Source organism: Acartia tonsa, chromosome 14 (genome assembly GCF_053477335.1).
Source record: "Acartia tonsa isolate MP-2025a chromosome 14, ASM5347733v1, whole genome shotgun sequence".
Lineage (NCBI taxonomy): Eukaryota > Metazoa > Arthropoda > Copepoda > Calanoida > Acartiidae > Acartia > Acartia tonsa.
Genome location: NC_137273.1, coordinates 4,566,637 through 4,589,605, shown reverse-complemented (window position 1 = coordinate 4,589,605; position 22,969 = coordinate 4,566,637). Strand labels below are relative to the sequence as shown.

The window sequence follows — 22,969 nt, the reverse complement described above, 5'->3', positions numbered from 1 at the left end:
GCGGTCCTCTATACTCCGGCAGGTTACTCAGCATCAGCTTGCGGTACTCGGCTGGAGCCGGTTGGGGGTCATCCTGGAGCCATCCTTGGGCTTGGTTGCCTCCTGGCGCTTGCGGCTGCTCCATCGGGTCAACGGTTCAGCGGCGGGACACGAAGTTTTAAGTCAATACTATAAATGGTCTACACTTGAGGCTTTCTAGCCTAGCAGCCAACACTGTTTATCACTAGGTTGGTAGTTTAACTACAAAGATGTACTTAGATGTACTTGTCACTAGTTTTTTCTGAGTTGTAGAGTAGGCTGGTAGGGGTAGATAGCTGTTGAGGGTCTGAACTGCTGTCAGGAACTGATTGGGTTTTCCTTTATCACACTATAGATAGGAGGGAGAAGTTTGTAAGTCTTGTTTTCTAAAAATATCTCTGTTAGATGCTATGGAGTAGCTCCGCTCCGGTGTGCGTGTGTGTGTGCGTGAAATATCCTTTCATTGCAACGCGCTTACGCACCGTCAAATCCGCGCAAACAGGTAAAACGGGCACTTATCCCTCAACCCGCTCTCTCATTGGTCCGCTTTGTCTTATTTGTCCGTTGAATTTTGTTATACGTCCCGAACTCTGCTGCGCGACCCGTAAATGGCGCTCTGTTCTCCCGGTCGCTATCTCCACACCGTGGGCGGACTTAGTCAAGTGTGGGTAGGAGGGGGGAAGCGCGTGAGGGGACGGGGTAAAACCGTCCGTTCCCCCCTGTGGAGAGGGGGGAGTGCTGTGGGTTTGAGGTAACTGTGTGGTGAGGTAATTGTGCCCTTTTCCTTAATCCTGGGCTTATTGTTATGTCACCTTGATTGTATTTTCCTCAATGGATGGTGGGCCCCTCCCTTTCCTCTGGAATAAGGGGTGTATTTGTTGTACTGGAGGTTTGGGTGGTTAGATTGTTTATCAATGCATTGTTATATTACATCTAGATTCTATTTTTGGCCTTATCACAATACACAGCAGATTTGCTTACCAAGCCTGTTCTATTTTTAGTTTTATCACAATACACAACAAATTGTTTACCAATCCTTGCTCATAAATCTATTGTTCAGCCTTCACACTAGGGTGGTAATCCCTAAAATGTGATATAATATCTGCTTTTCTAGATGGGTGGCTGCGCTGTAGCCTCTCAGAATACTTGGAGTTGACGTAGTTTCCTCTGCTTGGTACACTACACTCGTATGTTGGCTCGCAGCTATTTGGCGTGTTTCAGCCTGTCGGCGGCAGGGAATGTCCCGTCCTGCAGCGCCGTGTATCCGAATCCAGCTGGTGGCGGCAGGGAATGTCCCGTCCTGCAGCGCCGCTGGTTCGAATCCTTGGCTTGTTTCAGTCTGTCGGCGGCAGGGAATGTCCCGTCCTGCAGCGCCGTGTATCCGAATCCGGCTGGTGGCGGCAGGGAATGTCCCGTCCTGCAGCGCCGCTGGTTCGAATCCTGCTATCTCTTGCAGTAAATGTTGGCCTATTTTCAGCCGTTTACACTTAGTTGGCCTGTTTCAGCCCGTCCCCAGGCCTGTTTCAGCCCTTGAGCGCTCAATTCTCTGTTAGATGTTGGCGCTTCTCGCGGTTCTCCGTCAAGTTTCGCTGCTCTCCGCAGTCTCTCGTCCGATCTCGCTAGATTTCGCTTCCACAACTGCCGGATGCAGAGTTAGACCTTGCTATCCAGGGTGGGTAATTCAGGTTGCTTGTGTCAGTTTTGCCAGTTTCACTGCTGGGAGTACCTTAGCCTCAGCTGCGCGTCTGCTCTACACTTGTGGTTTGCCGTAATCTCACACAGCTGTCACCAAGTTGTGGTATCCGCCTAGGATAAATGGCAGACACCCGAGTTCAAATGACTACGGCAGTGTGAACAGACGTGGACACCTATACTATAGAGAAGCTACGCTTCTCTAGCAATCACTAAATAATAAACAGGATCTATTCAGTTGTTCCTTTATTGAAGGTCTAAGGATTACTAAAGTTATATACAACAAACAATAGCTACACAGATAGGAATAAATAATCATAAATAAAAGCAATATAATACATATACAATAGTCAGTTTGGGCAATAATGATCCCTGGAAAGGGTGGGGGGAATTAACAATACAGCTTAACCATAATAAGGCTGTCAGAATCAATCATTAATTTTAGGCATAGGGAGGGGGTCGGCAGACCCCTTCCCCAGGACTCGGGGGAGGGCCTTTGGCCCTTCCCCGAACCCCGGTCAGGGTTGCCATAGGCATGGCTCACGGTTGCCGAATACCACAGTATAACCCAAAGAAGATAAAGTATAGAATAGAATCCAGGTAGAAGATTCTGCCTGGCTAGCCTGAAGTAAAATTGGAACTTTTGAAAGACCAAAACGGCTACAAGGCTGTTAGTAAAAAACATGATTTCAGTAATTATTCAGAAAAAATATTCAAAATAAATTTCTTTTCCAATGATTTACTAAAAGCCATGTAGCCAAGAATCCAGCTTCCTCTTCCCTATTCACAATGGATTAAAAATGAATTTAATGTGCATATTAAGCCTTAAAAAATAATTATGTAAGAAAATTTACAAAAAAATATTGGTCTCAGTATTTATATTATAAAACTAAGTTGCGCTCTTATGTTTCTTATATTAGATGTTGATACAAATTAAACTTTTCTAGTTTTGTCCAACTAGTCATTGTGATTTGTACTTTATTATTATTGTCTTTACTGCGCAAGTCAAAGATTCCTTCAAATTTCCCAGAAATATTTAGGGTTTTCATTTCTATTCCTCCTTATTCTATGGTATAACCTTTGCATGTTTTGTTTTTAAATGTTAAATCTATTTTATACTGTGTTTACCAAAATAATTTTCATTCTAAATTAAAGATATTTTGGAAGCATAGCAACTCTTTAACAGATGTCAGTCCGTCCGAAGCGAATAGCTCTTTTCGTTATTTAACAATGTTGCAAATGTTCTACCTATTTGAAACTTTCCATGAGGATTTCTATAATAGTTGGGTACGATTTGGAAAGCGAAAATTCGATATCATAACTTTTTTACAACCACTTTTTTTTATGATATATTTTCGTATTCATCTCATTTATTTGAATAATTCCTAGGACATCAAGGTACAATATTAAAAATGACGCATCTCAATGTCCTTTTACGCAATTTTGTAACATATACAATATATTGATTAGACTTACAAATCAATGTTCTTCTTACTAATGTGACTTCTAAAGTGATATGATTTTTTTTCTACTTATCTATAGACAGAAAAAATCTCTTAAAATTACAGACGGACGGACTGGTATTTCAAATTATTGAGTAGCTTTGCTACTTATAACTGAAAGGTATTGGGGATCTATGTAGATCTATATATTATTTTTAAATTATGAGAACTGTAGAATGCCCGCTTGTCGTCGGGGATGTCTCGGGTTCTAATATATAAATCCAAAGATACATGTAAAAAAAAAAATAATCATGTTTATTTTTATTGAATGACAAAAAAGTAACATTACTATTGAAACATATACATACATAAACTACAATTTCAGAAAGTATTGTGACTTTTAACAAATAATACAATTTAACAGGAAGGCTGGGGGATAAGACAATGAACGATAATTGAATATACATCCCTCAATGCTTACCCCTCTTCTTTAGATTAAAATTATTGGTTGAAAAATTTGAATACTTTTAGATAAAGATTTAGAAGTACTCAAGTTTTTAAGACTGCTTATGAGTTAACATTTGTATAAAATTTTGGGTACATAATAAATTCTAGTCCAATGTCCCTTTCCCCATGACTATTTTATGAGATAAACTAGATTTTAATTGAAATTATATTGATTTCAAATGAGTATTTTTTTAACACAGAAAATAACCAGGCAAGTTTAAAGATAACCAAAATTTTTTCCTCGTATGGCTCAGAATCTGATTCCTTTCTGCTGTATTAAAACCGGTTCGTATTTTAGATAATTTTCCAAAATAATTAAAAATTAAAATCTTATTTCCTGTTTACTATTACTATTCGATGAAAACAAGAATAATACGACACGATAAAAGATATAATGTTTTATTAATAAAAAAATAACTTAGAATACAATTAAAATATAAATCATATAACTATCTGTAACTCTTTATTTTAATGAAAGCAAAGTTCTGTACTATCTGAAAAGTTATAGAAGTTACTAAAATTATTTAAATTTTTTTCTTTCTATAACATATTTTCAAAGCAAAGCTTTACTATACTTTACAGTCGGTCCGTATGTACATCCTTAACATCTGATTGTTAATTTATGCCTGTAGGATAGTCCTATAAATATCAAACTTTGTGTATGGATTCCTGTAATAATTAGGTAACATTGCATAGCAACTAAATAATCATTATCAGGAAGTTAAATAGGACAACTATCTACACTTTATTTATTTAGATCATTTACTCTCAATTTTTAAAATGATATATCGACGGATTTGTTGATTTTTTTTTCATACTATTAAATAATATTCAGTGTCTTATGGAAAACTTGCAAAGATTCACATTTATGGATGTTATCATCCTTGTTTCTTCTAGGTCAAGATAGTCACAAAAATATTGAAATTTTTTTCTTGTAGCAAAGTTGATGAAATTTTCTTAGCAACAGTATCAACCTAAAATATAAATACTATTAGGTTTCAGGAAGAGAGAGTAAAATGGGCATTATATTACACTGATCCCCAAAGTTAAAAAAAAAACGCTTTCTCATTTGTTGGCTTAACAACTTCGGGGACTATACTGAAGTATGATTGGTTGGTTCATTGAGTTGAGTGTTCAAACGTTTCAACAATGAATTATAAGATATTTTATGAATCATCATTGGAAATGTAATCGACCATTCTCTTATCCCTTAAGATCCTTGATTAGGTAAAATCAGGGAACGAGGGGGAGGGGGAGAGGCATATTGGACAGAAAATTATTCTTGGGTTGACCTGGGTGTTGGGTTTATAGGTTGTTTTAAGAGTAATTTTTTTTTGGGGGGGGGGGGTGGGGAAAATCTTATGTATTGGTTTGAAAATGTCTGTGATGCCATTATTTTTGGAGGGTGTTACTCCCCTTCCCTTCTGGCAGTTCTTGTAGTTGTAAATCAAAGATTTTATTGTCTGTTGAGTGTTACTTAACCTAATATACATGGTTGTTCGATTATCGCATCCCAAAGCAGATGATGCTCTGGATTCTCTAAATGATCACTTTGAAATCGAATGAGAATCCTGCCCTTACGAGGTAAAGGTATTTTTAATGGTTACCTGCTTGTACAGAAAGAAAGGCGATGAATAGGAGCACCAGCATGTTAACACCCAGTAAACTACCTAAATAAAAACAGGGATGACAACATCCTTATAAGCATACTCAACAAATCAGAAACAAGGAAAAAACTAACATTAACATATACAGAGCAACAACGCATTTAATATCCAACATTATTTGAAGTTTGAAAAAAATCTTCCAAAATTTCTTAATACATTTAAAGACTTGAATATAAAGATGCTTTGATGATAACAATATATCTATGCATATATTTCAAAAATCAAGTGAATAGGATAATCATGTCATATCAAAAAACAAAAAAAATATCATCGAGATCAATTCAGACTTAAAGACTTTCTGGAAATGTTGATTATATGTAGAGTTATTAAATTTTCTAAATTGTCCCTAACTGGTACATAAATCATAAATCAAAAATTTAAATAAATAGGACAATTCTAATAAGCCTGAACTAATGATTTTTTTTATTTTAAACTTTGCTTTCAACATTAATAGTATAGATTTTAAAGTTTCAAAAATATAAAAACATACCTATGTAGCTAAATGCTAAATTGAGACCAACATTTACAAAAATGAATAAAATATATGTTTTTGTAGAAAAATATTTGGGGAAAATCAAATTCACACAAATCCACTTTTAGAACTCAGAGTTAGAACATATTGGATAAAAATAGTTAGATAGATATATAGATTTTAATAGATAGATATATAGATTTTAATAGATAGATATATAGATTTTAATAGATAGATATATAGATTTTAATAGATAGATATATAGATTTTAATAGATAGATATATAGATTTTAATAGATAGATATATAGATTTTAATAGATAGATATATAGATTTTAATAGATAAATATATAGATTTTAATAGATAGATATATAGATTTTAATGGATAGATATATAGATTTTAATAGATAGATATATAGATTTTAATAGATAGATATATAGATTTTAATAGATAGATATATAGATTTTAATAGATAGATATATAGATTTTAATAGATAGATATATAGATTTTAATAGATAGATATATAGATTTTAATAGATAGATATATAGATTTTAATAGATAGATATATAGATTTTATTAGATAGATATATAGATTTTAATAGATAGATATATAGATTTTAATAGATAGATATATAGATTTTAATAGATAGATATATAGATCTATAGAAATAGACAAATAGATATATAGAAATAGACAAATAGATCTATAGAAATAGACAAATAGATCTATAGAAATAGACAAATAGATCTATAGAAATAGACAAATAAATCTATAGAAATAGACAAATAGATCTATAGAAATAGACAAATAGATCTATAGAAATAGAAAATAGACCTATAGAAATAGACAAATAGATCTAAATAGATCTAAACAGATTAAAATAGATAGAAAAATAGATAGATAAATAGATAGACAAATAACTAGAAAACATAATGACAATTATAGATGGATTGACATATGGATGGATGAATGGATAGATAATTAGATAGATGTACGAATAGATAGATAAAAGATGATTAGATAAATGCATGGATGGATAGATACATTATTAGATGGATACATAGATGGATAGATGAAAACATGAACGGCTGGATGAATGGATAGATAAATAGATAGATAGATGGAAAGATAGATAGATAGATAGACAACACTGTGTAACAGATTGGATAAATAAAATGTAAAATTGAGTAGTGTATTTGGTTAGCTAGCTTCTTTCCAAAGGGAAAGAGTAATAAGTAAAATAGTCGACAATTCAAACTTTTTTGAAGATTAAATAGACCTTATAAATTGTCAGTCCATTAATTTGTTAAGCAGTGAACAGATTGAGTTCTCCATTATATGCATTATATGTAGGTAAGCATACCATTTTGTGATTATTGTAGATTATATTATTTTAAATACTAGCGGTTTCGCCCCAAGTCTCTAGGGGCTTTGCCCCAAGAGGTTTGATCAAACTAATTTTTCGTGTTTTAGATTTTCAAAAAATTATAAAAAAAATTTGGGGGGGGGATTTTTGTTTTGAAAGGGGGGGTAGTCGACCACACTTTTTAAATTTTAGTTTTAAAAAGAAAAAAAAATTGTTGGGGGGGGGGGGTATTTTTTATTTTTTTGGGGGGGGGGCTAGGGGTGTCCCAACCTCAAGAAAATAGTTATAAACCTATCTGGGACCTATGAGAAGCTACCCTGTAAAGGAGAACCCGATCGGTTCAGCGGTTAGCGAGATCCTTCGCTACAAACAAACAGACAGACAAACAAACAGACATTGTTCTACTTTGTATTATAGATTAGGCTAGTAATGACTTTTTATTTCCTGTCCCCTATTTCTGAAGAAGAAGCCCTAGATAGTATGTAGGACGAATGGTTACGGACCCAACATGTAAAATCCTCAAAATAAAAAAAACTCAAGGCATCAGAATTTTAAATTTATTAAACGTTTCAAGGGCAAAACTGCCCTCATCGTCAGGAACTAAACAAAAAAATACAATTAAAATTTATTAAAATATGCATTTTTAGTCAATTATTAATGAATATATGTTTTAAAGGCATTTTTACATATAAAAAAGAATTAAAATTCCCTATATTACACATTGATAACAAATAAAGTGAATGAATAGATAGTATGCGCTCAGCCGCTATCTATAATACAAAGTAGAACGATATCTGTCTGTTTGTTTGTTTGTCTGTTAGTCTGTGTGTCTGTTTGTTTGTAGCGAAGGATCTCGCTAACCGCTGAACCGATCGGGTTCTCCTTTACAGGGTAGCTTCTCATAGGTCCCGGGAAGGTTTATAACTATTTTCTTGGGGGTGGGGCACCCCAACCCCCCCAAAAAATTTGAAATACTCCACCCCCCCCCAAAAAAATAAATTTCTTTTTAAACTAAAATTAAAATAGTGGGGTTGACTACTCCCCCCCCATAAGAATAAAATTTCCCCCCCCCCCCGAAAGAAATTTTTGTTTTAAAATTTATTTTTTGAAATCTTAATTACGAAAAATTGGTTTGATCAAAGCTCATGGGGCAAAGCCTCTAGAGGCTAGGGGCGAAGCCGCTAGTAAATTTATATAGTCATGATATTTAAAACATGAACCTAACAAATAAAATCTTAAAATCTTTTTTACATATCCCATTTATCCCTTTTGTCCACTCAGTCATGTTCGGGGGATTTTAAATTCACAAAATTTAGATATTTACTTAACACCATAGACATGGATGTATGTTGAAAACTTAAATAGTGGAATTCTTGAAAGCAGTGTTTCGGAGCCGGAGCCGGGAGCCGTGGAGCCGCCATATTTTGCTGGAGCCAGAGCCGGAGCCTTAATTTTCGTTAAAAAACTGCTCCGGCTCCGGACTAGATAAATAAAGAGATTTTTTATAAATTGTAATTTGGTAATTCTGTTTTGTCATGTGCAAATGCTCTTTTTAAGTTTTTCAAGTCCATTTTTATCAAAAATTGAACTTTTAAAACCTTCAAAAGTCAAAAATAAAAAATATTCTTTATGGGGAAAAAAAAATATGTCGAGTTTTTCTTGATTTTAGGTCGGAGCCGGAGCCGCCATCATCATAGACGGCTTCGCGGAGCTGGAGCCAGAGCCGCACTAAAATCAAACGGCTGCGAAACGCTGCCTGAAAGTACCTAGTTGGGGCTAAATAGAAAGTAAGGAGGTGATTTTTCATATTTTTTCCTTTAGAGCAGGTTTGGGTAGGTTATATTGGGTACAGAGTAGCCCCGCAGGGTTATGACACCTAAATTGAAGGACCAATTATGGACTTAGAAAGCACCAATTCCATCCCGTAATATTTGTGCTAGTATTTAACCATACTTGTAAGGGAAACCCATAGAAAGATGATTTTTTTTGTGGAGATTCTTATAGTCACTGAGCATTTGCGCTGTAAATCACAAGAGACGCCATTACACTGCACTGAAGCACAAATACATTACAATAGAAATTGTGAAAATTGAAGCAATTAGCTTAACGTTAATGTGAAATAAGGAATGCCTCTAAGATTATGTCCGGCTGTCTGTTTTGCTGCCCTGTATTTTTCATTTTGACTAATGGTTGTTGCCTTTCTTATCTATAATACAAAGTAGAATGATGTCTGTCCGTCCGTCCGTCCCTTAAGATCTCGGCAACCACTAAACCGATTGGATTTTACTTTTCAAGGAATTACCTGTGGTGGTTTTAGGTTATCTAATTGGGGGGGGGGGTGGGGACACCCCCACCCCCCCAAAAAAAATAAAAAAATAACCCCCCAATTTTTTTTCTTCATTTTTTTGCATATATTTTGTGAATTCGCCATCTATTCGCGAAAATTGGCGACTCATTTGCAATTTTTTTTTTGGCTGGGTAGGTAATAGAAGATGTAATAATTCCCAAACTCACATCATTTAAAAAAAAATTCTTATAGGGCAAAGCCCCTAGAGGCTAATGGCGAAGCCGCTAGTTTATATAATCTTTTCCTATGTACAAATAACTTATTTTCTAATTTTAATTCTTTGTTGAAAAGTACGTTGTGTGATATTAATTTGGACAAACATGTTTTTTTTCTTTTTCTAAGTAAATGTATGCTGACATCAGCAGAAAGTTTTTTTTTGCAGTGATCAATACCTAGCAGTAATATCATGTACATATTATGTTTTTTCCACCTTTAAATTAATTAGGCCAACGCAAGGACGTCCAAGGAGGGGGGGGTAAAAGGGTGATTACCCCCCCAAACAAATTTAGGGGTGCCGTAGGCACCCCCAGATTTATTGTATTTTGCTTCCCCCATTTAAAATTCACCCCTACCTTGGGGGTGCCGTTGGCACCTCCAACCATTTAGGAGTGGGTATTTCCCCCAAAAAAAACATTTTTTTTGGGGTAAATACTAGGGTGGGTCGATTTTGGAATTTTACATTAGTAGAAATTGGCAAGAGTTACTGGGCCAATATAAAATCCTGTGAAACTTGAAAGGGGTTTTGTAATCCAAAAACAACGGGCGCGCGGGGGGTATAAAATGTGCCCGCCCCCTTATTAAACCAAAAATTGAAATTCCTTCAAGCACAGGCATGTTGCATATCAAAATAACCGCATTGAAATGCTGATTACGAATCTGAAAACTGTTTAAAAAAAAATTGATTCAGTCTGAAATGATTTTCAAATAAAATAAACAGTTTTGACTAAATCAGCTGTTTTTGAGATCTTATTCTAATTAGGAACAATATTTATAAAAGTAGTTTTTAGATTCGCAATCAGCATTTCAATGACGTCATTTTGATATGCAACATGTCTTTTGGGGGAGGGTACCACCACTCTCCCAAGAGAAATCACAATAAATCGTGATTTTTTTCTGGAATAGAGACTCCTACGTAACATTGCAAAGTATTGCAGAAACTTGATAGAGACTCCTACGCAATATTGCAACGTATCGTAGAAACTTGAAAGCAACATAGATAGGTAGCGTATTATTTATTTTAAGAAACCAAACATTTAAAGTGTTGGGGGGGGGGGGGTATTTTAATTTTTTTTTTTTTTGGGGGGGAGGGGATGTCCCACTCCCCAAGAAAATAGTTAAAAACCTTCCCGGGACCTATGAGAAGCTACCCTGTGAAGGAGAACCCGATTGGTTCAGCGGTTAGCGAGATCCTTCGGTACAGGCACACAGACAGACACACAGATACACAAACATCCTGTTACTTTAGTATAAGGATGTGTGAATTTTTTTTCCGAATGATATAATTAATGAGAACTTCTAAAATTTGTGTGCAAGAATAAAATTTTAAATTAGATTATGATGAAACAAAGTGAAAAATAAAAGTTTGTTTGTATTTGTCTAATTCAATATTTGTTGGTAGTTTGCACTGAGGGAGAGGACAATGGCCCCCAAAAAGTGTTTATAATATCTTTCTGCCATTTGTTAGCTTAAAACCTTTGTTGGGGTTATTATAAGAAATGATTGGATTTTACTAAGCTACAGAATCCAAACCTTTCTATGAATGATTTTAATGTATATTATTTATTATGAACCTAGCATCTGATCTTCTATTTTATTTGAAATGAATTTAAGATTAGAGGGGGAGGGAAAATTCAATCAGGTTAGGTTTTAATAGATTATTTAAGGCACTGGTTAGCTCTGCTGGGTTATGGAGCTGCAGGTATAGGCTCTGCATTGTTAGGTTCCCCCGCAGTAATAGGCCAGGGGGAAGGGTATTAGTTCTCAAACGGCGTCATGGGGGAAAGCACCTATGCTTTTAATGTCAAATAATATCTCGGACTTTTAATCCATAGTTATAATGATATTAAATAGTTAAAAACCTTCCCTGGACCTAGACGAAGTGTCACTTTAGCTTACTTGGATAACATAGTGAAAGTCGAGTCATACAAATCAAAGCATCTAATTATACTTTAAAAAGAAGTCCCATTTATAAGAAAAACCAACTAATATCATAAAAAAAATCAATAAAAATATTTCTATTATGATAAACCAATGAACCACACAATGTTCTATCTGGCTAGCCATTACTTTTATTAGAAAACTAACCACTTCTTATATTTATTTATAGCAAGGATGATGAAATTAAAAAGAAGCTAAGCAAATCCGTAAAAGATATTCCAATAATTATATTAAAAATTGGCTTATTGCAGCACATTTTATTTAAAGACGTAACAAGAATGACAACATCCATAAAAGTGAAGCACTGAAACGGTAGGACAAACGGACATTGAAACTTGTATAGTGTCTCAACTGAATAATCAGAATATAAAAGTATAAGAGTTGAAGCAAAATTGTAAGTAAATTTGTTGAAAAACTGCTTGATACAGGATAATGTTTATATACGTACTAAATTTTTAAGACTTGATTATAGAGTTGCTTTGCTTAAATATTGGACATTCTAGTAATAATTATAGAGTTGATACGCTTTCTAAATCGTACCTAACTACTATAGGAATCACCATGCAAAGTTTGAAATCGATAGGACAATTCTAACATGCCTAAATTAACGAATAAAAGCTATCTATCTCGGACGGACGAATGGACGTACGGACGAACGAACGAACGAACGGACGGACCGACCCTAATTATAACTAAACTAAATATATACCTTTATTACATCCATCTTGATCACAAGTTAGAATACATCCATCTACATATGTATCATTCTGAATAGTATACATCCATTATTATTACATCCATCTTCATTTCATCAGCTAAAAACATGGGAAAAAAAACACAGCAGAGTCCAAAAAAAAGAACCAAAGCAATTTGCGAGCAGACGAACAGGGTCTCCACCACTTGGGGAAAGTAATTGTCTGTATCATACTATACTTATACATATATTCATTGAGAAAAGATTTATTTTCTTTTAGAATAAAAATATTACTTTTAGACACTTCAAAGAATTGAAATCCTATTGATTATAAAATAAAATGGCAAATACCGTAATACTTCTACAAAAAGATAAACAAAAATTATATTTCTAATGCTTAAAAAAACTATGTTAAATAATCTAAATCACCATAAAAGTGTGAAGAAACCCAAGAAAACAGTTTAGAGATAATTGTTTTCGAGGTCCTTGGGAACATAATCTTAAAAAATTATACTTATACAGAAAGTAGTGACCAATCAAACATAAAATGTGCAAAATAAAATACGTTACCGCAAATTTGAATCTGCCACACTGTGAGTTCATATCTTCAAGTGCACATCTTCTAATCATCATAAACTCATCTGTTCGAGCTAAAATAGAGGAAAATTTGCATAAATCTTTGTCATCTCTGTTCATCATAATTAGTAATTATAAAAAAATTTATTGTTTAGCATCAAATTTTTATGTGCTTAAATTGTTGTAAGAAAATATATTTATCGCATTGTATTATAAACTGCTTTCCGCGGATTTAAAAATGTGCAATTCTAAGATTAAAACCAGTTTTTACTTTAAGAAAACTGGATATAATACGATAACATACATAATTTTTCAGTATCGCGGAGTGCCGCACCGGATATTAATCGGTTTCGAAGCGATACTAGATTTTTTTTTCATATTTTGATTAAGCGAACTGTTGTACCTATGTCTTAAATGTAATTATTTCATAAAATGCATTCTGAATTCAAACAATTTGACATTAAACTATTGTTTCTTCTATTTCGCGCGATAATCATAATTTTATCATGCTTGTTAATTATATATTAATTTTGTATCTAATTTCAGTTTGGTTAGAGCCATAACAAAACGCAGGTATCGTATCGTATCATATTTTCAACGATAGATAAGATAGAAATCAAATAAATAAGTTTAAATGGTCTATAAAATATAAATTGATAATATAATTCTTTATCTTACTATCCGCGATAAATTGTCTATTATACAATGCGATTAATAAAGCTTTAAATCAATTATAAAAGTTAAAATTTGACTCTAAGTTTTTTTGTTGATATAATAGGCTGCAAATACCCTTGACCTTTGATTGAAATACATTTGTCTGAGTGTACCAAGACATACGATTCCTAATATAATTTGTGAATAAAGTTGAGCAGTTTCATTTAATCAAATCAAACATTGGGATATATGGAATAAAGGATTTGTAATTAAGGCTACACAAGGATGACAAAATTCATAAGTAGTGATGCATAAAATACAGATGGACAAACGGACAGTACTTTTATAGAGCAGATATTAACGTATTCATAAAAAAGAGAGAGAAAGAAAGATTTGTTAAATAATAGAAAATCAGGAAACCTTTTCAAATAAAAAAGTTTATCTATCTTTAACAGATCTTATAATTGCACATTTTCGTCTGCAAGCAAATTGTTTTCTGCTACTTGGCTGTGTTATTGTTTTTTTTCTTCACAATATTTAGAGTTGGTACAAGGTCCTTGGGATGGGAACATACAGTTATTTAGCCCCTTCCCCATCTAGTGTTTTACTCTGTTATATAATTACCGACAGACCGTCGGACTAAGTATCTTATATACAAGATGCTTCTTGGTAAAGAGTATCTTTGCAAAAAAAATCAGCAGTCAGTCTTAAACAGCCGTCGAGAAAAGATTCTACCCATAGTGATACAGACGGACAGACATACAAAGTTCGCCAATGAATAGTATTAAGGGATTGCTGAGCAGTAAAATAGCCTAAACCCATCCTGTAACCTGTGTAAAGCTTGTCTAAATTGTTATTCAATCGGTTATATATTATGCAAGATCTTAACTAACCAAAAAAACTTTACAACTTTTTAAATGTTTTTAATACATCAAATACTTTGCTTAAGTCCAGCATACACAAAATCAATATTTAAACATATATAGAAAACTAGAATAATAAAATATACGGAAAAGTTAGAAACTGCAAGTTTCATCCATCAATAAATAAAAGCCAACGTATTTAATATCGTGCCCATAAAATTGAAGCTACCATTATGATTTAAGGGGATTATTGAGTAAGTTTGGATACTTAATAGTCAAGTACATAATATCAGTACTACCCTTATCCCAAGCTCCTCTGCGGAGAGCGTCATTCATTACGGTGACTTAATTTGGGACACCTGCCATACTCGGCGAGGGTGAGGTAATAATGAGTAGGTCCCTTGAGACAGCGGGTCAAGTACTTGTACTTGAGCGTGGACCTTGAGCTGGCCCTGGTGTTAGCATACAAAAGTGTCTCGTCCTACTCCATGACTACTTAGGTCCAAACACTAAGAAACTATGGCTACACACACACACACACACACACAATTCAATGAATTATTCCTTCCTCTTATACTTTTCTACAATTTGATTATCTATATTTTCAGTCAATTTCTATCTGCCTATATCTAATTTTGTATTAGATAGTACATGGTAGGTAACTAATTTAAGTTTATTAATTAGATTTAATTTAATCAAATTTGGTACAAACTAATATGTTATATAAATTGCTACATAACAAATTATTATGATCATAATGATCAAAGTTTAAAAAGCAAATCTTCTCAACATTTAACATAACAGGCAGCTTTGTTTGTCAATATAGGTATGTTAGAATAGTCTTATCATATTTAAATCTATCATGAAGATTCCTTTTAAAGAAAATGAATGCTAGGCTATTATTGTTGTTAGTACATTTAATATAATTAAGTAGATAAAATATCATTAAATTAAAATCTTTTACTTCAATTTTAACAAATCTTAATGGCAGTTTCCATTAAAGAGCCAAGTCAAGCAAAGCAAACAACTAGGTCAGGATTGGTTACCTAAAATGTAGCCCCGAAAGGTGCCTCCCCATCCCCAAACCCACCACATGGGTTAGTTAAAAAGGAAATAGTATTGATCCACCTCTTTTTCAATTTATAACTAAAATAAGAGAATGGGGTGAACTTTACAAAGTGTCTCAAAAATCAGCCCTGTGAAGTCATAAAAGTGAGGGAATATCCATCTCTTTTTTGGGGTTTTTATTCCCACTGCTCCTCTCATCTCCCTCATTTTTATGACGTTACATGGCTGATTATTGAAACACTTTTTAAAGATAGGATGGGAGTTCTGTGCTCGCTAGGCACTTTCAGGGAAAGAACATTATACGTGATTTTATTAATTTGCTGGTGGCCAAAAGCTGCACAGATGAACAACGTTTTTCTGAAAAACCGACGGGAAAAATTAAAACTTGTAGAAAAGCTTCACTCCTATAAACTTACCTGAAGTACCAAAAACTTTGACACAATAGTTTCCAGGAAATGTACCAACATGATTCTCCTAATATTTCATATTTTCATCACTAGTTAATTTAATAGCGGTTGCGTTCATAGCCTTTAGGGGTCTTGTGTAAGGTAAGAAAATAGCCTAAAACCTCCAGATAAGATATATTATCCCCTTATGTTAATAACTAAATCGGACCAGGCTTTACCGATATTTACAAGTTCTTATCTTATATAAAAGTAACATGATGTTTATGTCTTTGTCTTTATTTCTGTGTGTAGCTTATGATTTCGGTAACCGCTAGTCCGACAGATTCTCCTTTCATTGAAGCTTCTCATATGTTCAGAGAAGGTTTTTAACTATTTTGGTAGAGAAATCACCAAGGAGAAATTAACCCTCCAAAATTCTTTTTTACCTTTTCTTTTAGAACTAAAATTAAATTTGTAGAGTCGACTAATACCCCCTCCAAGGGCCCTTTAAGGCCTCTAGTTGTGTAGCTGTTAGATGGCAAGTATTATGATTAAAAATATGATTTCCTTTGGAACTTGGCAGTCGTTGTAGGGTACTTCAGCAGCGGCGGGGGACATTGGATCCTAGAATTATTTATAAATTATTTTCAGTAGTGAGCAGAGGGTTTTGCTAGGGTTTTGCGAACCCGCGAAGGGATTAAGAAAGGCATTACTGCCAAGTTTCAACATTAAGGGGAGTGTTCACACTCTCCTAGAACCCTATAACGAACGCTTATGATTATATTCTTGTTCAGCTGTATGATATCTTGAAAGCTACATATATTATTAGTCTATAAAATGATATTTTATTATGTAAAATCGCATGTAAATAACCAATAAATAGATAAACAATATGTTGAATTTGAGATTTTCATTTGATTTCCCCAACTAATTTAGGAACGTCTCATAACTTTATTAAAAAGATAAAATAAGCCATTGAAATGATTGGAACCAATTTTATTTATAATATTTTTAAAACATCTTAAATGAAAAAAAAATATTTTTATTTCATTAAAATTGAACCCTTCAAAATGGGTGTCACTTTTCTCATACATAATAATGAGAAGTGTGGGGAAAATGCATTTTTGCAGCAACGCTTTTCTACAAAATTATTGTATTGGTATATCTGATTTTATGCTTTATTTCTCCTTATTTTTTGAGCGATTTCAATGTTCATTTCACCCATTTGTTTACGTTAAACCATTATAACAATAAACATCTGTATAACTAAAAAACTAAAGAGAGAGAAATCGGTGCAAGGCCATCAAAGACAAGGGGGATCAAAGCCATATTTGGATCGTCATATTCTGTTTAACACACATTTATAGACTAGAGTTGAGTAGATCTTCAAGAGCTCAATTGCGGGTTGGGCATTATGCGATATTTATCTTTATTTTAAAATTGTTAAATAGTTAGCAATATTAATGTTGACAAACCTAGCATTACAGACAGATAGAGGGACATACAGACAGACATGCAAACTTATATAGTAGCGTCGCTTTTCCATCATTGAAATTTAATATTTGTGGAAAGCTTTGCTCGATTTGGATGTAATTGTACTTGTCGTATTTTCAATCATCTCGGCATAATAGGAATTTGTTGGTGCATTTAACTTTACCATTATTCAATTAAATCCTTATATGTATGTATTAGCAAGTACAACGAAGTCTGTATAGTACGCCCGTCTAACAGTGTACCATAAGACTTTTAAGCAGGGATCGGAAGCCTCACGTAAGCCGCGCATAAGCCTCAGTTTTAAACCTGCTTGTGAGCAGAAAAAACAAATTTAAGAAAGAAGGATTGTCTGCTAAAGAGCCGTTTTATACATCCAGCTGAATTTTATAGTGATAAAATCACGATTTCACTGAGGCTTACACGCGGCTTACGTGAGGCTTCCGATCCCTGCTTTTAAGTTTCATAGTACCTAAAGGGCAACGCAATTAGTCCAAATTTAAAAGAATTCTTTGTTGTAACATAACTAAAAAATATAATGACTTTTTCAGTTTGGCTCCGAAACTGATTAATATCCGCTAGATTCTAAATCATACTGAAAAATAATGTATAGCATCGTATAACACAGAAATATTTTACGAATAAAAGGGTCTTCGGGCCCTTGATGCTAAAAAGCTGTGTTATTCTTACAACTCTTAATTCTAATATCAACAGAAAGCTTTCTATAATACGATGCAATAATTAACTATTCCAGGACGCCCTATATTGCATTTGATACTTTGCTACGCCAATTTATAAATCAAACAGGAAAATACTCGGTTCAAAATTGTCAAAAAGCTGATCACAGAAAAAGAAGTTATCTTTTTAAGTTTCTGATTAAAGAAGAGTTTTTGCGTGTCAAAACTTAAAAACTTTTGTAACCTTTGACTTTTAGGTAGGTTTTTAAAATATTTTTTTTTGGAAAAAGCTTTTTTTTTCAGGAAAGCTTTGGCATTAAATAGATAAGTTATAAATATGTATGTTATCGAAAAATGAAAATTTGTTCATAATCCTATCTATAATACAAAGTAGAACGATGTCTGTCTGTCTGTCTGTCTGTCTGTCCGTCCGTCCGTCCCTTAAGATCTCGGTAACCACTGAACCGATTGGATTCTACTCTTCAGGGAATATACCTACTGGTCCTGTGGTGGTTTTAGGCTATTTTCTTGGGGGGTGGGACACCCCCAACCTCCCCAAAAACAAAAATCCCCCCCATTTTTTTGTAGGCGATTTCCTTGGTCCTTTTAGGTATTTCGCCCAATTTTTTTTTTCACCTATTGGGCAAAGCCCCTAGAGGCTAGGGGCGAAGCCGCTAGTATTTAATAATTGGTTTGAATATTTTTTTTTTTTGGGGGGGGGGGATTTAGGGTGTTGACACCTCCTTTCCGAGCTCCAGAGTATTAAAGCTAGATTTCTTACCTAAAATCCCCACTTTAGAGCCCTTTGTAATGGAGGAACAGCCACTGCACTGTATAATGATATAATTAGAAAAATAGAATAGGACAATAAGTATTTTTTAATACAAAATACAGATGAACTAGCGGCTTCGCCCCCAAGAGGCATATAGGGTCACTTGAGGAGGGGGGAGTTGTATCTCAAAACCCATTTTTAATAAGAATTAAAGAAGCGGGGGGGGGGGATTTTTTCTAGGGGCGATTTCTCTTTGGAGGGTTGTGGTACCCTCTCCAAATCATATAAACCTTTCCGAGACCTATTAGAAGCTACCCTGTTAAGGAGAACCCAATCAGTTAATCGGAAAGCGAGACAACCATCGTTTTCCTTTGTATTACATATATACTTTTAAAAACTGATTGACTTTTTATCCATTGGGAAATGTTGTAATGTCTCCAATGTGATGTACTAACTTTCTCAAAGACTCTGCTAGAAAATACAAATGTTTATTCAAACAAGTATCATTTTTTGTTGTGTTATTAGCAAATCCTTATACTAAAGTAACAGGATGTCTGTGTGTTTGTACCAAAAGATCTCGCTAACTGCTGAACCGATCGGGTTCTCCTTAACAGGATAGATTCTCATAGGTCCCGGGAAGGTTTTTAACTATTTTGGGGGAGGATACCACCACCCTCCCAAGAGAAATCACAAAAAAATCAAAAAGAATTTTACGTTTCTCGATTTAATAAAGAGAGTTCAACGAAACATAAACGTCATACACAACATAGACATATTTTAATGAAATAAAAACATTTAAAGTGCCACTAGAGGCCTCTAGGGGCGTAACCGCTAGTTTGCATTACATTAAATAACATTTTTCCAAATAATTGTATAACTGAGCATTATAGATAGACCGAAGGACCAGGCAAGTTATATACTGGATGCTTATTTTGTATTGATAATTTTCGCGAACATTACAAGCGTCTATCTTGAAAATCAGTCTAGAAAATTATGTTTCTTAAAAATACAGACGGACGGACATTTTGAGTCATATATTAACTTCGCTACTAAAAATACAAATTGGTTTGTCTGTCAGTGCTTATATATTTGTGCTGTAATTTTATCATAATAAGAAAAAAATACCATTTAAAACGATATGTCCATAAATTGTCAGTCATAGGGTTGGCATTCCGAATCCGAATCCGGGATCCGCCCAATTATTGGCCAATTTCGGAATCCGAATCCGGAATTCGTTTTTTAATAGCGAATTCGGATTCTTAATATGGAATCCGCGGAGAATCCGTTTTATTTTTGGACGGATTCTTGTAAGAATCCGAATCCGGTCAAAAAATTAGACGGGTCGCCATTTCTAGACTCAGTCATAACAAATCTTATATGGTACAAAAAAAGTCGAAACAAAAGATCAAAATAGAATTTTAGTGTATATAGTATTTTTGTCTTTCGTAAAAACACCAAAATGGTAAAAAAAAGTTTGAAAATCTATACTTTTCCTTTTTCACTATATAATATACATATAAGGCCCTAACAACACAGAAATATAAAAAAAATATGTAAATGCTGTATATAATAGATAAGTCTTAACTATTCAGATGCAAAGTTATAATTACGAAGCAAATGACCACGTAATGACAGGCTAAATGTTTAAGGACTATTAATTTTTTTCCCAGGTGTTATATCCATACCATTTCATGATGGCCAAATGAATGAGAATAGGGGACAAGGAGTCAATCAATTTCTTTAATAAAATTATGACAATCAAATGAAACTTGCAACGTTTCAGGATATTTCAGTATGCTGTTCAAGAATGAATTTGAGGATGAAAAAAATTTATTCTACCCCCCTTTTTACCAAATTTACCATCACTTTGAGGGTGGTAACACTCAACTAAAAAAAAATACCCCCTCCCCCCTTATCGAGGGAATTATTGAAGGAGTTTATGCCCATTTATAAAAGCTTTTGACGTGCTTGATGCTGTTTACCAAAAAAGCAAACTTAAAAAAAAATATTTTTAGAAGCATTATCTTTTATCCATGAAAAATATCAATTACCCTAGTAATGTATTCCTTGTAATTCCTGATTAATCATGTATATTTATACAGGGATAAAAGAATAATCTTAATTACAAAAAAATCTATTCTAACCTTTAATAATCATTTATAAAAATTGTCGTCCCATAAAATGGATAAAGCTAAGAACTTAAAATTTATCAGAACTTCAGGTACATCATACAATTATTCTGTTTTCTTTAAGGAAAATGTATTTTTTTAATTTTCACGTGTTTTTCCCTTATTCCCTGAAATATATTGGTTAAGGAGATTAGTTGTGGTTATTAAACATGTTACTTATGGTGTGCAATCTTTTCCACAAAATTAATCACATTTTTAAATCATTAGTGCCGTAAATTATTACAACAGCATAAAACTTCTGCTTTCCCTTGGCTTAAAAAAACACCACCTTTCAATCATAGAGCTAAAGTATTTTTTACAAAAAAACAAAACAAAAGAGGAGGGGGGGGGGGGGTTCCACAGTAAATCACAGTAGTACCCAAAGTTTTAAAATCCCATTATCTTTCCGTTGACACTAGAACTTTGGCTACTATTATTTAATTGTGATAAGGATGGATATTAACGTATCGTCCATTGTCATTTCCCTTTAGATCCCTGGAATACACTATGGAACATTGTGCAAATATTGACGGCAATTAGTACACACTGTTTCTTATATATTACACGGCTGACCGTACAATTCATTTATGTATATATCATCAGGAATATAATATAAGCATTTATGACAAAATCAAAAATCCATAAACAGGATCTGTCCCTGTCCGACTGTGTGTACCGAAGTATCTGGATAACCGCTGAACCGATACGGTTATCATTTACAGTGTAGCTTCTCATAGATCCTGGGAAGGTTTAAAACTATTTTAAGTTTAATCAGTCAAGTTATAAAATTTGCCTTACCCTTAGGGACAAACAGACAGAAAAAGGGAATTGTAGAGTAGGTTTCCTATTAAATAAAGCAAAGTACTTTGACAGTAAAGATATAATTTAAAGGCGGCAACTTCAGGAGATATGACTGCAACCTGAAATGTTAGTGCACAAAAATACTATTAATAATTTTTAAATCATGGCCACATAAATTGCAAGACACCCGCAAGTTTTTACCGATTCAAAAGTAGGCCTGTCTAGAAAAAAATGACTTTTACAAAGAAATTTACCTTTATATTCTAATTTAACATTTTGTACCAAAAATTTCACATTTTCAAGGTTTTCATAATAAAAGTATTGTCAAATTAAAAAAAGAAACTTTTACTTTAGCATGGGAGACTTTATGATCATGGAAAATTGACCAATCTTATACATTCATCACTTAATGTCAACTTGTATTTTTTCAGTTGACCCAGGCACATGCCTATTCATTCCTTGATAATCATTTGCAGTGTTATCAGGGAATTTGCATTTTTTTTAGGAAGAAACTCTTGAATAAAAAGCTCCTAGTAGGTTTTGTACTCTGAATATTGGTTTCTTTAGACAAATATCTTTTAAAAGTTAAACATATTTGAATAAAACTGTTAAACTTTAATAATCTTGCTACTAATTGAAAAGTAAACTTTTTATGTAGAAGATTCACTACAAAAGATCTTAGTATCTTTTCATCTTGGTAATATATTGCATGTACCATATATATTATTTTCTATTATTCAATAATACACATTTATGTTACAAGACATGTATAACATGATAGATTGGTATTTGTACAACAAGTGTACATTGAAAATATATCTATTTAGTGAAGCTAAATCTTATTTTTATTACTAAGAAAAAGATTTTCATAGTTATATATTAAACAAAAGCTATATCAAATGCTGTCAATTATCCTATAAATCCCCTTCATTATGGGTTGTTACATTTTTTACCTTTCAATCACTCTTTTAATTTCTATTTTTAAGGGTGAGGGGAGTGCTTCTGTAGAAGGCTATGTGCAAAGACTACTTTAAATGAACAGAAGTAATTAATCTAATAATAATCTGAATTGTATAGTATTGATTACTTATATACATGATTATATTTACATACATTTTTCCTTGTAGAACTAATACATTAATCCTAA

At 33.4% G+C, this 22,969-nt stretch overlaps 1 protein-coding gene across 1 annotated transcript in view; it reads right to left on the bottom strand.

The window, feature by feature from the left end:
* Positions 1-3,449: 3,449 nt before the first annotated feature.
* Positions 3,450-22,969, bottom strand: part of LOC145305517 (uncharacterized) — a 34,379-nt gene continuing 14,859 nt past the window's right edge. Inside the window, exons 3-8 of the mRNA XM_080147144.1 lie at positions 16,483-16,537; positions 15,944-16,003; positions 12,937-13,016; positions 12,382-12,439; positions 5,267-5,329; positions 3,450-4,633 (exon numbers count right to left, since the gene is read on the bottom strand). Coding sequence (XP_080003270.1) covers positions 4,629-4,633; positions 5,267-5,329; positions 12,382-12,439; positions 12,937-13,016; positions 15,944-16,003; positions 16,483-16,537 — 321 coding nt within the window. The 3' untranslated portion in view covers positions 3,450-4,628. The remainder of the gene's footprint in view (positions 4,634-5,266; positions 5,330-12,381; positions 12,440-12,936; positions 13,017-15,943; positions 16,004-16,482; positions 16,538-22,969) is intronic.